Raw genomic sequence first — 18059 nt, 5'->3', positions numbered from 1 at the left:
ATCTTTTAATAATATAGATGTATACAAGCAGCAAATGGATCATGGAATTGCTATTGATCTCTGCACTCTTGGAACAGCCATGCAATAACCAGCTGCTAAATGGCAGCATGCAGTGGCCTGAATTTTTGGAAAACAATAGACTGACATGAGGCAAATCCAGTCAGAGGAAACAAAGTCCTTTGGTTTTAGAATTTTACGCCAGTATCTTTAAATTACATTACCTTCCAAGATTTATTAGACATTCACAGAAAGAAAAAATGAAATCCTGTACTAACTGAAACATCATCATAGTTATGGGTACAAAAGCATTCCTAAGACAGAACTTAAAAAACCCCTATTGTAACACTCATTTAGCTATGCCATACCACAAATTCAGATCATACATACAATTTTAGCAACCATTCTGACTGAGATTTAACTAAGCCATTTCAGGTCTTTGTATATTTGTATTACTATTTTTATCTACACAAGGGTATAAAATAATGATCTAACTGTACTGCATACCTTTTATTTTCTTTCTTTTTTCACTAGAGAGTTTCCAGTCTGGGTTGAGCTCATCATAGCCTGGCTAAAAAAAAAAAAAATTGTGAGAAAAAAAAGGATTTTATGCAAGTAAGTCTTTCTAATACAGAATCTGTTTATTTACACTATTGCAGACGCACTCATTTTTCAATAAAAATGCTCCATATAAATTCAAACTCTTCCTGAACATAAACATGCAGCTCCTGTAGCATCATTGTACATTTCTTCAGACAATTAAAAAAAAAAAAAAAAAACAAGCCAAAATAGACTTCTGGATTCCTAAAACACCATATTAGAAAACGAGTGCCACAAGACCTAGCCTGGTCAGCATTAAACAAAAATAATACCCTAAAGATTTCTGAAATAAGGGCTCTCCAGCAATCGAAAGCCAAGTGTTTGCTTTTCCTTTCTATACATAGGACTGCAGGCATACAAAAGTATCTCCAAAACAGTCCTCCTGTTTGCTCTGAGTAGTGGTCCTGTGTACCAGTCCAGAACAGTACGGCAAGTATTTTCTCTGGTTATTTTCTTAATTATAAAGCCCCTTTCAAGACTACTGCAAGAAGAGAAGCAGCATTACTTAATGATGTGCTGCAATGTTTAGAATTATGTTGCAGTGTTGTTGTTTTAACTTTGTTTAGTTAAAACAACATGAGAACACATGGGAACTACACCAATAGAGATGACAGAAATCCTGCCCCTAAGTGCAACACAGTGGAAATATGGGTACATCATACAGCTTAGACAACCAAAGTAGGCTTGGGTCAAGCAGAAAGTGGTTTTTGGACTTAATTTTTCAGTAGAAAGAAGAGAGTACTAATTGAAAGTAAAGATGAGTCCACTCTAGAACTAATTTCACAAATATGTTTGGGTGATGATTACATAGGAATTGCACATATTATGAAAATATACGTTATATTTGCACACCAGTTTCACCTACAAACATAATTCTGAGAATAGTTACTGAATATCCTTTATATCATCCTCACTGAATTAAAGTCCCAAATACTCCTTCAGAATACATATTCTTTACTGCAAAAAAATACAACTCACTGAGTATCCTTGAGCAAATCTGTCTGAAGTGTACATTAAAAACAGAGACAGATGGATATGCATATATACACACACAACACTTTTCCCAGTACTACAGCAGAAATTTTTTGAGGGGTTTTCTTCCTTATGTTGATGTTTTTCTAAAATACTTTTCTAAATAAGCTTGAAATTACATTTTGATCTCATTTCATTACCCTACTTGGAACTGATGTTGGTTCATGTCTTGTAGGTTTAGAACATAACACACAGTACTCAAAGTGAAAAGCCTTTCAGTGGCTTGGGGAATCCCTTGTGCTCTGCAGGTGCATGTTCAAATCCCACCCTCTGCAGGAAGGAAAATCTTGGCACAGGCAAAATTTTGCGCTCTGGCAGCCAGGAGGGCCAACCGTGTCCTGGGGGCATCAAGCAAAGCAGCAGGAGCTGGTCAAGGGAGGGGATTGTCCTGCTCTGCTCTGCATTGGGGTAGCCTCACCTGGAATATTTTGTGCAGTTTTGGGCACCACAGTAGAAGACAAGACACTAAGCTCTTAGAGAGCATCCAAAGGAAGGCAATGGAGATGGTGAAGGGCCTTGAGGAGAAGCCATATGAGGAGTGGCTGAGGTCACTCGGTCTGTTCAGCCTGGAGGAGACCGAGGGGAGACATCGCAGTCTGCAACTTCCTCTTGAGGGGAAGAGGGAAGGCAGACACTGATCTCTTCTCTCTGGTGACCAGTGACAGAACTTGAGGGAATGGCCTGAAGTTGTGTCAGGGGAGTTTAAGGTTGGATATTATAAAAAGGTTCTTCACCAGAGGGTGGTTGGGTGCTGGAACAGGCTCCCCAGGGAAGTGGTCACAGCAGCAAGCCTGACAGAGTTTAAGAAGCATTTGGATGATAGTCTCAGGCACATGGAGTGACTGTCCGGGATGGTCCTGTGCAAGACTAAGGGTTGGACTCGATGATCCTTATGGGTCCCTTTCATCTCAGCATATGCTGCGTGATTCTATGATCTATTAGTCAAGAAATTAATGGGAGGAAAACCAGAATACTTCACATACTAGTGTGCATATTTTCAGTTTTGTCACTTTTCAAACTACATTTCCTCATTAAAATAAAGTTTAATCTTTACTCAGAGAGTGTATTGGTTATTTAGAATTTTCTGTGAAAACTAATTAATTTTCAATTCCCAGTATTTAAACTCACGCTAGTTACACAAGTTTGCCAGTGTCTGAGCAATTCCTAACATAACTTTCTCTACTTAGTTTTGCAAACAATTCCTGCAGAAAGCAAATTACTTAATACAAATTGATTAATAAACTATTCTAGAGTGTTATCTGGCAGAAGGTAAGATAAATTTTGAGGGAGGCATAGAAGAACACATAAGACATCCAGCATAATTTGGTTTCAGCCATTCAAATAAAGTTACCTGTTAGCCTCCACTTCTGTTTTATAATAGCGCTTCAATCTTCTAACAGTGTTACCTACTTGGCACCAAAAAGGCCTCATGAAAAATTCATTGCAACATAATTGGTTCTTTTTCTTAATTTTTCAAGTTTATGGTTGATGGTTAAAACATAAAAGATTGTTATAGAAGTAAATACAGAGCTCTTGAAAAACATGGAATTGATTGGAAAGCTAGAATGCAGCTAAGGCACAGTTATCTGAACTACTCTCATCTCCCTATGAAAACACATCTCCAGAAGATTAATATATATATATCAAGTTTCTAAACATGTACATCCTTCTTACCTGATCAGTTTGGTCCCATTCTCCTTGTTGTCTGAGAGATGGAATAGACCAGATTGTCAGTTTTCCTGAGAAATGAATAGCTGCCAAAAGAGCTCCATCAGGAGAAAGATTCATCTTGAAAACTCCATCCTGCCAAACATTATGTCAAAGTAAACAAAAATACACACCAAGGAATACCCCAAAAAATTCCTCCAAAAATATTTTTTTCTATTTTAGGGAAGAAATTTGTACTATCTTCCATCCTGAAAATTTGACATTATAAATAAATTATAATAAACTATAAATAAAAAAACCCCCTACTCTAGAAGAATAAAGGTGAGATATCCATTGTGGCATGGAAGAGTAAAAACAATCTGTATAAAGTAAGAAAAGTCCCTTAACATGAACAAATCTTTAAGAATGTGAACTTCTGCATCACGTTGTTATACAGCAAATAAAACCTGGAAGTGTGGCATTCTTAGGACAACGCCCCTGACAGCAATGCAGAGCTACTTGGAGGGAAAATTGCACGTCATTCTCTGTACAGAAAAAACCTTCAGCAGCTTCAGTTTTCTACTGTCCTGTCTCTCAGGTCCACACAAGGAAGACTGTTACCAAAACACAGTTCAGTACAGCTCTTTCTCCCTGGGAGCAAACTAGTGGGTGGGCATTATTACAAACCAAATATTTAAATTTAAAATAAAAAGAAAAGGAAATACAAGAAATACACACGTGGAGAGATCTTGGAGGAGTACATCATTCATTTCAGGACACTAAATCAGAATTTAAGAATCTCTTGCGTAACAACAGACTAAGCAGCAACACAGCAAGTATCAGATTAAGTCCATACAGATGAAATAATTCAACATCTGTAAGTAAACTTCATCAAGGCTACAAAAATGCTCCTGGATACAGTCTTCCTTCAGCTCTGGATACCCTAAGAGGCAAAACATACTTCTAACAAAATATTTCCTTAAGGATTCATGAAATCCCACACAACTACAACCAAATCTATATGCTATTTCCACAAGACCCTCTAAATATGCGCTCAAATTTTAAAGTCAAATTTAGCACCACTGTTATGGTAGCAATGAATAATAATTTCTGAAAATACATTTTATATTTATTCCCCCCGCTCCCACCACAACTACTATGTTTTCAGAAAGATCATTAGGTCCTTAGATAGTCTAATCTTCACTGAAAGACAGCAAAGTGCAGATTCTCCAAAATTACATTGTTTATAAAATTCCATTTTGTTAGTTCACTTTTAAAAACTTCCTAATAAAGATTCACCTACAGTAATGTTAAAACTGTCCAACCAGTTTTTAAGCCGACACTTCCCCTCTTGGAAAATACCCCAACATAAATGAAGTACAAAAATGTTAAATGACCTCCATCAATTAAGAAGTTTTAATGGTATTTCTACAGAACATTAGTAGTAGGTATCATTTGAAGATATAAACATTCTTTTCAGGTAGATATGTTATTTTGGGGTTGGGGTTTTTTTTATTACTTTTATTTCTTAGGCTTTCTAAGTTACATCTTTATGTCACAGAAAACTGACAATCGAGGAATCTGCTCACTGTTGTACAGTGGTTTGCAGCTATTGAGAGCACTGCTTAAATCCAAGCCTAAAGTGTGTTTTTAATTGAAAAGGGAAGCATTAAGGGTTTTTTTTAATCAGTTAAGCATTATTTATATTAGAAAAATTTCCTAAGTATTCTCTGATTATATTCCTAAGAAGCCAGAGTACTGTACTTTCAACTGTGGTTTGCTCAGGAATTGTACATGCCTACAATGGCAATTCTCTCTTTACGGATCAATTTGCATGCATAAAGAACAAAAGACTGTTAAAGGACTTAGAAACATAGAGCCAAAATATATAACCTGTTCAGATAACTGATAGTGGTATACATCCCAGATCTTAAAAACAGGTAAATGTTTACTTAGTAGTCAGTAATTACTCTCTTGCTGTTAGATTTAGATATTAACACACTCAAATTTACCACCCACACACTCTTATCTATAAAAATTAATGAGTCTTTTGGCAAAGCAGGCAATGCTGCCTCTGTAAACAGCTTGACAACGTAAGGGAACTTCAAAATAAGATTTTGAAAACGTCAGCAGGTTGGCACCTAACATTTTCTAAGTGTCACTTAAGGTAGGAACACTAAGAATCCAATACCAGTATAGCTAGTTCTAATACACAAGTCCTCCAGCTGCTGTGCCTGCCATATTTTAACCCTGGTGTTAATTTGCCACTGAGAATACAAACTATATCTCACATATTTAAGCCATAATCTCTGAAATTGGATCAAAACATTCAAGGATGAATAACAGTCTCTGCTTTTCTTTGTTAATTTAGTACTGGCAAGTGCAATGAAGTTGAAGTTTAGTATAGCTACACTCAGTACAAGCTTTTCAGTAAAAAAACTTTACTTCAGCTTTCTCTTTTATATTTTCAGTGAAGGAAATAAAATCTTTTCCCATTCCGCCCTTGAGACAGATTCAGAAAGATTTATTTTCCCCTTCCAATCAAGCATGCGACTTCTTTTAACCAGTCACCTAAACATCCCAAAAGATCTATTAAGGTCATTTCCTAAGTCCATATAACTTCCAAACAAGCATTTTTCCTCTCAGGAGGACACAGGTTGAAGGTGGTAGACACATTCTTTACTGGTTTTTCTTTGTAAAGAAAAAGAAGGGAAAAAAATTTTTTTACAAGAAGGGAAAGGGGAATAGAAAGAGGCTACACACGATTAGTAGACAAGAGGTAAGAGAAGGTGGTGCAGTGGTGCATGGGCAGCTCCTAGGGCATATACAAGAAAGCCACGAGCACTGCGTACAAAGCCTTAGAAATACAGAAAGCACATACCTACACCTCAGTGTGACATTCTAACACCCACTCACTCAGGGGAGAGAATACAAAATCCATACTCAGGTTTTGTTAAGAACAAGTTGATTCTCATCAGCAGTTTTATTAGGTTCACATGCATCCCAGTAGTAGAAGTCTGATCCTTAATAAACTTTTGAAGTTACTTAGCAAAATGTTTCCTTAGTATCTCAGACTAGAAAAAATCAAGTCTTTGTGTCTGCCCTATTTAAGCCATGAATGATTAGTTTGAATCCATCCATTTTTTCTTCCCCACATTGTATGACAATTTTGGGCTGTAAGGTGAGGGGGTTTTGTTGTTTTCTAGTGGGAGTGGGGTAGTGCAGAAGGCTGGGTTTTATTCTTCTTACTCCCCTCCTGGGCATATATTTGAGAAACTTATCATAATCTACTTTCTTCTTGTAGAATATGTAACACATCTAACATGCCATGATTATTACATTCATTAACAAATAACCACGTGGCTTCTTATACCTTCCTTTTTGAACAAGTTTACATTTAATATTGAATCTACATCTCTAGACCTGTTCCTGAAATCCAATGATTCAAGCTTCAGCAGATGAACTAATTGGATTTTTAAGAAAACCAAATAAATAGCATGCTTCTCCACTTAATAAAAAAGAACAAACTTTTAGCTTTAATTTCACAGAGTGTTAAGTTGCATAAAGTAAAACCTACTTTTAGTCAGTTTCTCAGATAGTCATTAATGGACAATTATGTTAGTAAAATACATTTCTGAGGTAGACCTAGATCTTAATACCTGTTCTGTTCCCCGTCTGCTGTAAAATCTTAAATTCATAATCCTTAATAATCCTCTTCTCTGTGCCTGTAAAAACAGAAACAAATCATTCAATGAAAGACAATCTCTACATTGTTTTATGCACCAAAAATTAAGTCATATCTCAAATACTAAAACAACTGTGCAGGATTCTTTAAATTTCCATAAAACTGCCCACTTCAAAATAATGCAAGGATAATAAAATCCAGTTTGTGTAATTTCGTCCACTTCATTAGGTATGTAACATGTCACAGAAAACCACTACTCATTTGCAATTAAATTAGCAGCTCCCTTATAATTCTAAGCAATACCTACATAAGAGTAAATACTGGAATTTAAACTGGTATATTGTAAATTGATTTCAGTATAACCAAGTTGTTACTAAATCAAATATTTACTTCTACTAGAAGCAAAAGAAATCTAGAGTCAAACTGAAACATTTATTTCAGGCATGCTGTCTTTTCTTCTAAAGTAATAAAAGGACAAACTGGAGGCTTTTTCCAAAGACATATCCCAGTGTACAACTGAGGAGTTCACTCATTTCCGTGTTACAATATTTTTGTTCTTTCTTATTGTTTTGGGTTTTAAAACCCCAAGTGATAATCAAGAACTTAAATTTCAAATCATACTACAGAAAAAGCAAAAACAGACAGATACAGGGCGGGAAAAGATAACTACTTAAGACATTCACATCATACCTTAGAAAATAGCAACAACTGCATTAAATTCTTGTTTCAAAAAGAGACATATTGAACGTCCAGTCAGATAATTCTGGCAGTGACAATATTCATCCAGCAAAATGAGGACAAATACTTACTATTCTAACGTCATCTTCATAACTAGTGACCTGTTTGTAATGGGGAGAACCTGACAGAATTCTCCAAGCAGATATCCCACAACCAGCTGCTTTAGATACTCCATCTTCATCTGTTTCACAGCCTCCTACAAGGAGAAGTCTGTAAAATATATAAAGGCATATTATGGTTTCATATACTGCCACATTTTTTCTCATAGTCTTAAGTCTAGAGCAGTCTGCTTGCAGCAACAAAAAGACTAAGTATACTAAGACAGTTAAGAGCCTCAATAACCTTTGTCTGTCAATAAATACCTTGAAATCTAAAAGTATTTAAATATTATTTGAGTGTCAGTTGTTATTTGTGGCATTTATACCTATCCATTCTCTTCTGTAGCTTTCCAGATAAGTCATAATTCCCAACATTTAAAATAAAGTGAGTTTGTCTACAAGTTTGAGTTTCTGCCTTACCATCAAAACTATAAAAAATTATAGCTTAAGCCTATGAAAAGTTCTGACCATTCTGTTCAAGCATTAGGTTTCCATTTATTCAGATGTGGCATAAAAGCTACTTCTCTTTCACTGAGGAACTGAAAGCATCGAGATTTGTTAATTCTGTTTTCTAAAGCCACTCTACTGATTATACATGTAATAATTTTGTTACACACAGTAGATGGCATTTTAAAAACTTTGACATAACTCTTATAATTATTGCTGATTGACATTAAACTGAATCAAAGTATTTTCCCTTGAAGCCCTTCCACCTTATTAACAAGCAGTTCTATATTTAACTAATGACTATTTTGATGAAAACTTTGAGAATATGTGTCTAAGTTTGTTTGGAAGCATCATTTTAATGAATAACCCATCAAAAGTAAAGAATCTGCCAAAAAGGCGCAATTGTAAGAGCCCAGAGCTCAGACCTGGGAATGCTCCATTATCCCTTTTCCAAGGCTGCATCACTCCTGAAGTGCTCTGCTCCCTAGCGGCTGCCACAGATACAGCTCAGCTCTGCCCTGGGTGCATTTCAAAACTTTTCCCACAAAAGTCCAATGAAAGAAAAAAAGAAAAAAAAAAGTCCAGGAAGAAAATTTCCTTCCCCATTTAATCCTCTTCAAGAGGTCAGTAAAATTTATTGAATATTTCCAGGTCTCATGCTATTCACAAACCACAGATTAATAACAAAATCAATTACGTTGGAAAAGACCTCTGAGATCATCAAGTCCAACCTATGACTGAACACCACCACGCCAACTAGACCAACTCCAGGGACAGAGACTCCACAACCTCCCTGGGCAGCCCATTCCAATGTCTAATCATTCTTTCTGAGAAGAAATTCCTCCTCATGTCCAACCTAAACCTGCCTTGGTGCAGCTTAAGACCACGTCCTCTTGTCCTGTTGCTAGCTGCCTGGGAGAAGAGGCAAATCCCCACCTGGTTACAACCTCCTTTCAGGGAATTGTAAAGATCAGTAAGTGCCTAGAGAGCAGACAATGTCTGTAGCATTTTGTGCAGCACTTTGCAGAAAATGATGACCAGAACCTGTCTCTGTACATGTTCCGCACAATTGTGGTGATGCACTGCCAGGCTCAGTCCCCAGCACCCTCTGGAGCAGCTCCTCCAGCACATCAGAGGCCTTGACTCAGACCACACTCTCAAGGGAGGATACAGATGTGCAGGTCTTGAACTGCTGAGACATGGGTCCAAGCAACCTGCTCCAGCTGATCCTGCAGTGAAGGGAATGGATTAGATGATTTCATGGGGTTCCTTCAGTCTTAAAAAATGACTAAAGTACCGCAGGTGTACTCTATTCTACAGGTTGCTACAAAGTAGGGTTGAAGATAACCAGTGTAACACTGGTCTTGAAAACAACAACTTCAATTCAGGCATCCAAGAAAAACTTGATATGCCATTCTTCAATGGCATATCTTCATTCATCAATTTTGGTACAATAAAAAAATTTCAACTGAATCTGAAACCCTTCAACTCTTTCATCACAAGGCCTTCATCGCAAACTTTAGGCTTTAACATCAAACATTTTCTCTAGCAGTCTTACTACGGATAACCCTGAGGTAAGACATTCAGTTCCAGATTAAGATACTCAAGCAGTTGTTGAAACTTACATTAGAGCTTACAAAGAGTTCCCACTGAAGCAGACATTAAAGTTTTGTCAACTAAAGTGCACCATAAATTCCATCCTAGATGAAGACTGCATCACAAGAGGACACCAACATTTGGTATCTAAATTAAGGTATATAACACATTTTAACAACAGTGAAATTCATTATTAGACTTTTCCCCAAAACTCTTGCTTCAGATACATTCCCTACTGATATATTCTCTTTGCAATTATCATACATCTAGTTGAAAAAGTTAAGTGCATTAAGTTCTTAAGTGCTCTTTTATTGCTCTGTAATGGGTAATGCACAAATACACAGTAATACAAAGTGCAGTAAGTCAAGCCTTACAAGCAGTAAAGATAGTCCAGTGTAACTTCATCTGAGGCTGAATGAAATGCAGGAAAGCACAAATCGACAAAGTTGAACTTATGCTAAGTGATCAAAGTTCGCGTTATTGAATATGAAAACTTTCAGGTGTCCCTATATATCTACCATTTTATTTAATGCACAATTTTAAAGTGCCTGCCTTCAACTCCTTCTGGTTTTTTTTTTTTTGGTTAACAAGAAAATTTCAGCAAGAGACTCTGATCATGAATTTAGAGTTCTCCAATGTCAAATTTAGTTTTCTACCACAGATTAAATTCAAATCAGAAAGCACTTGCCTATATGAAGGGCAAAACATCAGTTCTCTTGCTTTCGATCCATTCCATCCAATTGTGCGTTTTTTCAAGCATCAATTTTTCAACTTTACTAAGCCAGTTAACTGGCTTATATCTCCTGCATATAGCAGGAGATACTACAATCACAGGGGACTCCATCTGACTAGTTTTATTTTCATGAAATGAGTCATAATATTTCCTGGTAAAAACAAGTAATTCCTGAAGGTGTATGCCACACACATTACAAAAACTTATTAGGTCAGCAGCAGATAGAACCACATTTCTCCATGTAAGGAAAGGTCATTTCTCTCCCTAGAAAATCTGCAACATGGACAACAAAATATGCCAACAATAAGCTTCCGTAAAAAGACAATTTTAATGACCAATGTTCTAAGCACAAACCCAGCATTGTCTCTTGTTCTTTTACTTCATACTAATATCAAGTTTTAAAAACATTAACCTAAGATCTTACAAGAATAGTAGGAAAAACAAAGATATCATTCTCTTCAAGGTGGGAGGAAAGAAAGAAAACAAAACTTGACATTATTGCAATTTTTCCGTTTCTTCTAAATCTCTATGGCAAGAGGTTGCCACTAGCACACACTATTTGTCCATACTATTTGCTTGACAAACTGGTTTGCTACATATTTTCTTGCTAATGGATTCATCCATTATAAGAGTTTAACAGTTCTGACATCATTTACTCAAAAAGTCACAAAAATTAAAAGCAAGCATAAGCATCTATAATAACATCAGAGTAATTACTTGACTCTTCTTTGACTATTACCCAACATTCTTTGCAACACTTACTGTTCCAGCAATCTACTTCCTAATATTAGGACCAGAAAAGATAACTTTGGAAATGGTGTCAGAACCATTAACTCTGGTCTGATCAAAGGAAACAATGAGTCGTTTCTGTTGTCTGGTCAGGTAGTGCTACCAAAGCTCCATAATCCTCACTTACTACATCAAAACTATACATTTAGTATACTGAATATTAATTAGGTGAAATTACTAGATATGAATTAGGTAGCAAGAAGGAATCATAAGCAAAATTAATCTCTCAAAATAAAAAGCTAGAAGAACATTACATCTCATTAATAATAATCTTTTTTCCCAAGATAGATAGGACAGGACACTTAAAATTCACTTAACACTGAAGAATAAGAACAAGATTTTAACAGTGAGCTTCTTCTGGTATTCCATAACCAAGCCTAATTTCCATTTAAAACTAAACAGTGATATAATGTACTGCACTAATGGGTTCAATCCTAGTAGATGTAATAGAAGAAAAATATCTATAATGAAGTTTAGTCCCTACAACTGAAAAGAAGTAGGAAAAAGAGTTGCTGAATTTATCTTGCTATATAGCAAGTTGATATTAAAAAAATAGGCACATTTTTAGCGTAAGTAGTAGGCTAACCAGTACCTATTCCAACTACATTGGGTTCAAGAGCAGGCAGTCAATTAGGTCACCTTTCAAGTTTTGTTTCTGTAACCAACAGGTTATTAGTAGAGAAAACACATCACAGGACAACTCCAAATACAGAAGCCTGGCAGTTCCAGTCAGAACACTAGGGAAAACGGGGTGGCCAACAAGTCCAGCAGTCAATTACAAATCGAAACAATAAAACAAACAAGAAAAAAAAACCTCCAACCAAACACATATCAGCCTTTACCCCCACCACACTCAGAAATGTCTTTTGAAGCTACTCCTAATATTCTACAAAATGCATGCTGCTTATGCAAGGTACTCAGACAGAAAGGACAGAACTTGACTTTCATTACCTAATTATTCAAGTGAAATCAACTAAGTCTTCTTTCATAGGTAGAAAGAGACATAACTTATTACTGATGCACTAAACACCAATTTTAAAATAGGGGTTTTTCTCCCCCTCCATATCCAACACACTTCAATGCTTATTTTGCCACTTTTGTTCATCATTTACATATCACTGTCAGGTAGCAGAGAGCACTTACCTGTGACCAGGATGATAAATGACAGTTGTAATACCATGGGTGTAATGGCTGCTAAAGCTGAAACTATGACTTTCTTGAAAGCTCTGATTTGTTCCAACACTAAGTATGCAGGGAAAAAAAAAAAACCATGGATTATTTCAGATTTATTTTCTAGAAAGAGTAGAAAGAATTCCTTTGAAGTTCACTGCAGCTTCTTAAACTAAGTCAAAATGTATGCTTACCTTACAAGATAACTTCTCAGTTCTCCACGATAATTAACAACAAGCAGTTCAGCTGACCACTGAGCACTTGCTTTGTATTCTAGAAAGATCAATCCAGCAATAGCATAACTCAGATCTCCTGGAAAACTTGCTGTCTTTACCCAAAAATGAAGACAGACATTGAGAGAAAAAAGAGATTTTAAAAAAAAGTGTCTTTGTTACTATATATAATCTATTATATTGTATTAAAATAATAAAACGCTTTATAGTTTGTATTAGTAACAAAATACACTTCCTTTTATCTTTCTTTTAAAGAAATCTTACTACTATAAATTCTGCAAAGACAATATACTAAGGAAATACATTTCATTCACCTTCACAAATCAGTTTAATACAACCTTTGAACATACAAAATAGGAAATATATTATGTGGGGCCTGTTGACAGCAGTTATCTACTATCATACCAAGCAAAAAAATTCCTCATGTTGCTCTAGCAGCAATATTTCTGGATTTATAATTGACTCTGTATATGAAATGCAGATCTATTACTACTAATTGTAATTATTTGCACACACACTAATTAGGTGATTCTATATTTTCACTATCCAATGTACTTGCAGATCTACCACAATTCCAAGACAGATGTAAAACGCCCTCTGTGCTGTTTTAAGGGCTACACGTCTTCTGTTGATCATATGATGGATATATTATAGTTAAACTTTTTATGGTCCATTTCTGCATTGTATTCACAGTGTAAACATTTATAGCAATATAAGTCATGACTTTAGAAAGGTCCAAGAGTGGAAATTATGCATGACCCTTAAGAAAAGTTCCACTATATCAATATTTAATCCAAGAGAGCACATACCGGTGAAATGACCAAAAGCTCACTACCCATCAGGTCAAATACTCTGACTGTTCCAGTGCTTTCAGCATAAGCAAGTAACGTACAGTCATGACTCCATGCCACTCTCCTCCACTGAGGGTTGGGATCCTTTGGCACTGTGAAAAAGGAATAAAGTTATTAATAAAAGTGAAATATAAATATAATCCCTTAAAAAGAACAAAAAGTCAGCTGCATCAAAAAAATGCAGGGTTTCTACCTGCATTACAAGCTTATTTCAAAGGAGGGTCAAAAAAGAAAAGTCACCCGCTATGTCTCCTAAACCCACTAATTTTAACTATAATTTCATTTCAGATTCAGGTTTCTTTCATATGTTAATCATCACGAAAAGCAGAGGCAGAGGGAGGGTAATGGAGCTAGTCACAAAGCAAAACTATTACGAGATTCTTCACAATAGTTTTTAAGAAGTTACAACATTATCATTAAACTAAACCAACATCACCATTTAGCAATGCATGAATAACAAACGATGACACTAAGTAAGCACATAGAGATTGCCATACCTTGACATTTTCCAATGATGGATACAAATTCATCTTTTGCAGACCTGCAGAAAAAAAAAGACTCATATGAATTTAAATATGAAAAGACACTATCCAACTTTCCATAATAAACAGAACACTAGAAAAATATTCAATTCAAAGGCCTGCACACTTTAACTACTTGGTCAAAAAAGCAGATAGTAGCTTTCGCCCTTAGGAAATTACAGTAACTAATACTAGTATTTTAGACATCCTCCTCCCACTGCATAAGTACTAACATCCCTCATTTATTCATAATGCTGTTCAAAATAGGATAGCAACATTTCAGCGCTTCATATAACTTTAGAAAAAAAACCTAGTCAGTATTCTTTAGGTTACAATTTTAGAAACAATGCAAGAATATAGTTACATTAATACAAAGAAACAAGATTTATTTTATAGTCTGTAAGCTGACATTTATGGTATTCGCACCACTTTTGATTGAACAATTTTCGTACACTTGCTTCTTTTACATATAAATAGAAGGTCTGACCTTCTAGCAAATGGATTTTTGTGAAGCAAGTAAACACACTCAATCAAGATCTGTTCTACAGCTAAATGTGCTCTTGAACTAGCAAAGGAGAGCTTCTTGTTAGAGAGCAGAAGGGAAAGCATCAGTCTTGATGGCAATCCACACTACTTGTAAAATAAGGTGAAGTATTATACACGTCAGCTACTCTACAGAGAAGAATACTGGCTCCTTGTCCCATTTGTTAGGAGAGAATTTCTAGAGGGGACAGAAAGGCAAAGGTTAAAAAGACCATGATTTGTGTTGAGTATTTCAGAGCATCTTGATCGTTTTTCTTTCACATCTTGAAACAGAGAGAGAGGGAGAGAGAGATACTTACATACAGCTACCTATAACATTTATAACTGGGGGATAAAGGAGGGGTTGTGTTGTTTTGGTTGTTTTTTTTTTTAATGTGGAATTGCTGAGAACTAAGACAAACAGAGGGCTTCTGCTTCTATGATTATTCCATGGATAACTTTCATAATATGTAACACTGCAAAATGCAGAAAAATATTTAAAAGTACATTTAGTAAATGACTAGAAACACTTTCTGAGGACTCCACAACTGTGTTCATGAAGCAATAGATAACGCTAAATTACCTGATTTCTACACATTGGTCTTGAACAACTGCCAACAATTTACCATTGCTGAAAGAGAAAATACAGGTTTGAAAGTTCATTTTAAGTCCATTCCTTACAGAATGTGCATCAGTCCTAGGGGCTTTTCTGCAAGGTTAGATATAAATTGCCTCTTTCATAAACCAAAACAAACTGGGAAATATCAATTTTTTACTAGAAAGAAGATATCAGTTCTATGAGATTCCCTTCAAGTCACTGAAATCTATCTGACATTCTTTTCCAGTAGCACTAAGAAAACAGAAACAATGTCTAAAATCTCATTGCAACAGAGGTCAGAATCAGATGCTGCTTATGGATAATCTTACAACAGCGACATCCAAAACTATGTATTGCTTTCTCTGGAATAAACAACTATCATACTTCAGTAAGTTATGTAGTCTCCTTAGGAGCAGGTCTCCTGTCTTTGTACCTAACACACAACATAAACTAAAACCTTCCATACTACCTTCAAGTCACTGAACCATTTTTCTGCATATATTTATGCTTATTTTTAAATTCCAGTGACCTTACTGATGTTGCTAAAATTACCGCAGAACAGCTGGTTCTAGCACTGGAACTCCCACTTCTCTGTACACGCAATAGCAGACAAGTCTTGAGGGTATGCATTCACTTTCCACAAATACAAATTCCTTATTATAAAATTACATATCCTGTCAAGTCTTTAACCAACCGAATTCAGGACTTGAGTCTGAGAACAACTGCACTGCAAATAACTTCACCTCAAAAGCCAGACAGACATTCAGACCTGAGCAGAGGTGCATTAACTGAAAGGAAGCAGGTGGGAGCCCCTTAGTCAGCACATTGAGCTTTCTTTCACAGAGCTACCTGTGAAAGCCTCCGGTATTTTTCTTGACCAAAAAGAATAACATGACTTCAGCACAATATTAACTGAGCATGGTTACCAGCAGGGACGGCGGGGAGAGCAGAAGAAGCATTAATACATTCACTACCATAAAAGAATGGAAAAGCATGAGAGCTGGTTACCTGGCAAGGACAAGGTGCCAGTTGATCTGCTTACTAACGAGACGAACCAGTCCAGTGGGCAGAGAAAATTTTGCAGGGCTGAAATACCAAAAACATTAGACTAAATCAGAACCTACAACTAACAAAAGCAGTACCTGAGATATAAAAACCAGATAATTTAGCTTTAAGGCAACCATCAATCACCTATGTGGTTTTAGCAACTGAACATGAATCAACACTGCACCCTGTCAACGACAAAGGGTAACAACAGCCTTGTTTGTATTAACAGAACAAAACCACATATGAAGGGAAACAATCATTTACTCATCACTCTTTATACTCTGATCATCAGCCAGTTTTGGGACACCCATCAAACGAAGAACACCAGTAAACAGGAGGGCCCCCAAAGAGGGTTAGGGGACTGGAGCACTTGCCCTACAAGGAGATACTGAGGGAATTGTACATGTTTAGCCTGGAGAAGGGAAGGCTTCAGGGAGACCAAACAGCAGCTGCGTGATACCTAGGAAGTTACCATGAAGATGGGAGCAACTGAGGTGCATGGCAGGAACACAAGAAACTATGATCAACCCTTTGGAGGACTTGGCAGTGCTGCGTTAACAGTCAGACTCCATGATTGTAAAGGTCCTTTCCAACCTAAATGTCTCTATGAATCTAAACCAGGTTCCAAATCGACATAAGGAAGGGCTTACTTCACCATGAAGACAGACAGGCACTAGAACAGATCAGAGAGTCTTTGGGATGTCCACCCTTTAACCTTTTCAAGACCTAGCTGGACAGAGCCCTGTTGAACCGAATCTGAATTTAATGTTCTGCTTTTAGCAGGACTTTAAACTAGAGGCCTCCTGAGCTCCCTCCCAAACACTTTTATTAAATACATGAAAATAGCAACTAGAAACAATTATAAAAGCTGGAAATTAGACTTTAAATGACTACTGGAGGGAGGGAAGAAAAATAATTTAATTCTGTCTACAACTGAATCCTCATAACTAGACTTTCATGACAGTATGACGCCCAAAAATTTCACCTCCCCCACCAAAAAAGGGGGGCAGGTAGGTGCATAAAAATAAACCAGAACACCAGCAATAGGGAAAACAGCATTCCCTGCCAAATTCAAGTACAGTATTGTTTCACAGGAAGCCACATAAATACCCCTTTTCATATATCTCAAAACCAACAGAATATCCTTTAAATGGGAAAACTGATATCTTCAAACCTGCTAAGTGCACCAACAGAGTAGTAAAACCACACAGCTGAAATTCTTGAGAAACACTTTATTTACCCCAATATATTTCTGGGACCACTTAATCGCTCTTTGAATCAGAACCTAAAATTTATAAATGGCACGAGTGCTGCTCAAGTAGTTATCAAGCTTTTTGTATGACAGTTTGAATTGTCAAGGAAAAAAAAAAAAATCAAAATTATTACTCCAATGGAAGCAAACCCTGCTGTGCCATCCTTAGGGCTTAAGAGAAAAAAAAAAGGAAAAACCACAGCAGCTTCACTTGCAATATAGCAGTTGGGAGTGGGGAGGACAAATATGTGTTTGGAGAAAGATGACATTTCAACTGCAAGTTGACTTTCGCTTCCGGTAAAAGTACAAAGTCAAACTAGTACACACTAGCTCTTTTCTAGATAGGCTTCAGCTGCAACTTAAGGGGTTACAACTTAATTTATGAAAAGAGACTATTCTAAGCATTGCTTGGACAATATTCTAAAGAAGTATTCAACTTTCCTCTCATTAAGAATTACGTTCCATCACATTTTGATGGCTATAAAAATATTCCCAAATAGAAA

General features: G+C 36.3%; 1 protein-coding gene across 1 annotated transcript in view; it reads right to left on the bottom strand.

Moving 5' to 3' along the window:
- NBAS (neuroblastoma amplified sequence) overlaps nucleotides 1-18059 on the bottom strand; it is a 165869-nt gene that overhangs the window by 142658 nt on the left and 5152 nt on the right. The window contains exons 4-13 of the mRNA XM_017824811.1: nucleotides 16266-16343; nucleotides 15243-15290; nucleotides 14114-14157; nucleotides 13575-13708; nucleotides 12727-12860; nucleotides 12506-12604; nucleotides 7771-7909; nucleotides 6936-7001; nucleotides 3304-3432; nucleotides 505-568 (exon numbers count right to left, since the gene is read on the bottom strand). Coding sequence (XP_017680300.1) covers nucleotides 505-568; nucleotides 3304-3432; nucleotides 6936-7001; nucleotides 7771-7909; nucleotides 12506-12604; nucleotides 12727-12860; nucleotides 13575-13708; nucleotides 14114-14157; nucleotides 15243-15290; nucleotides 16266-16343 — 935 coding nt within the window. The remainder of the gene's footprint in view (nucleotides 1-504; nucleotides 569-3303; nucleotides 3433-6935; nucleotides 7002-7770; nucleotides 7910-12505; nucleotides 12605-12726; nucleotides 12861-13574; nucleotides 13709-14113; nucleotides 14158-15242; nucleotides 15291-16265; nucleotides 16344-18059) is intronic.

Source organism: Lepidothrix coronata, unplaced genomic scaffold (assembly GCF_001604755.1).
Source record: "Lepidothrix coronata isolate B3197 unplaced genomic scaffold, Lepidothrix_coronata-1.0 Scaffold113, whole genome shotgun sequence".
NCBI lineage: Eukaryota > Metazoa > Chordata > Aves > Passeriformes > Pipridae > Lepidothrix > Lepidothrix coronata.
The sequence above is the reverse complement of the archived record's forward strand: the minus strand, read 5'-3'. Positions and strand labels throughout refer to the sequence as shown.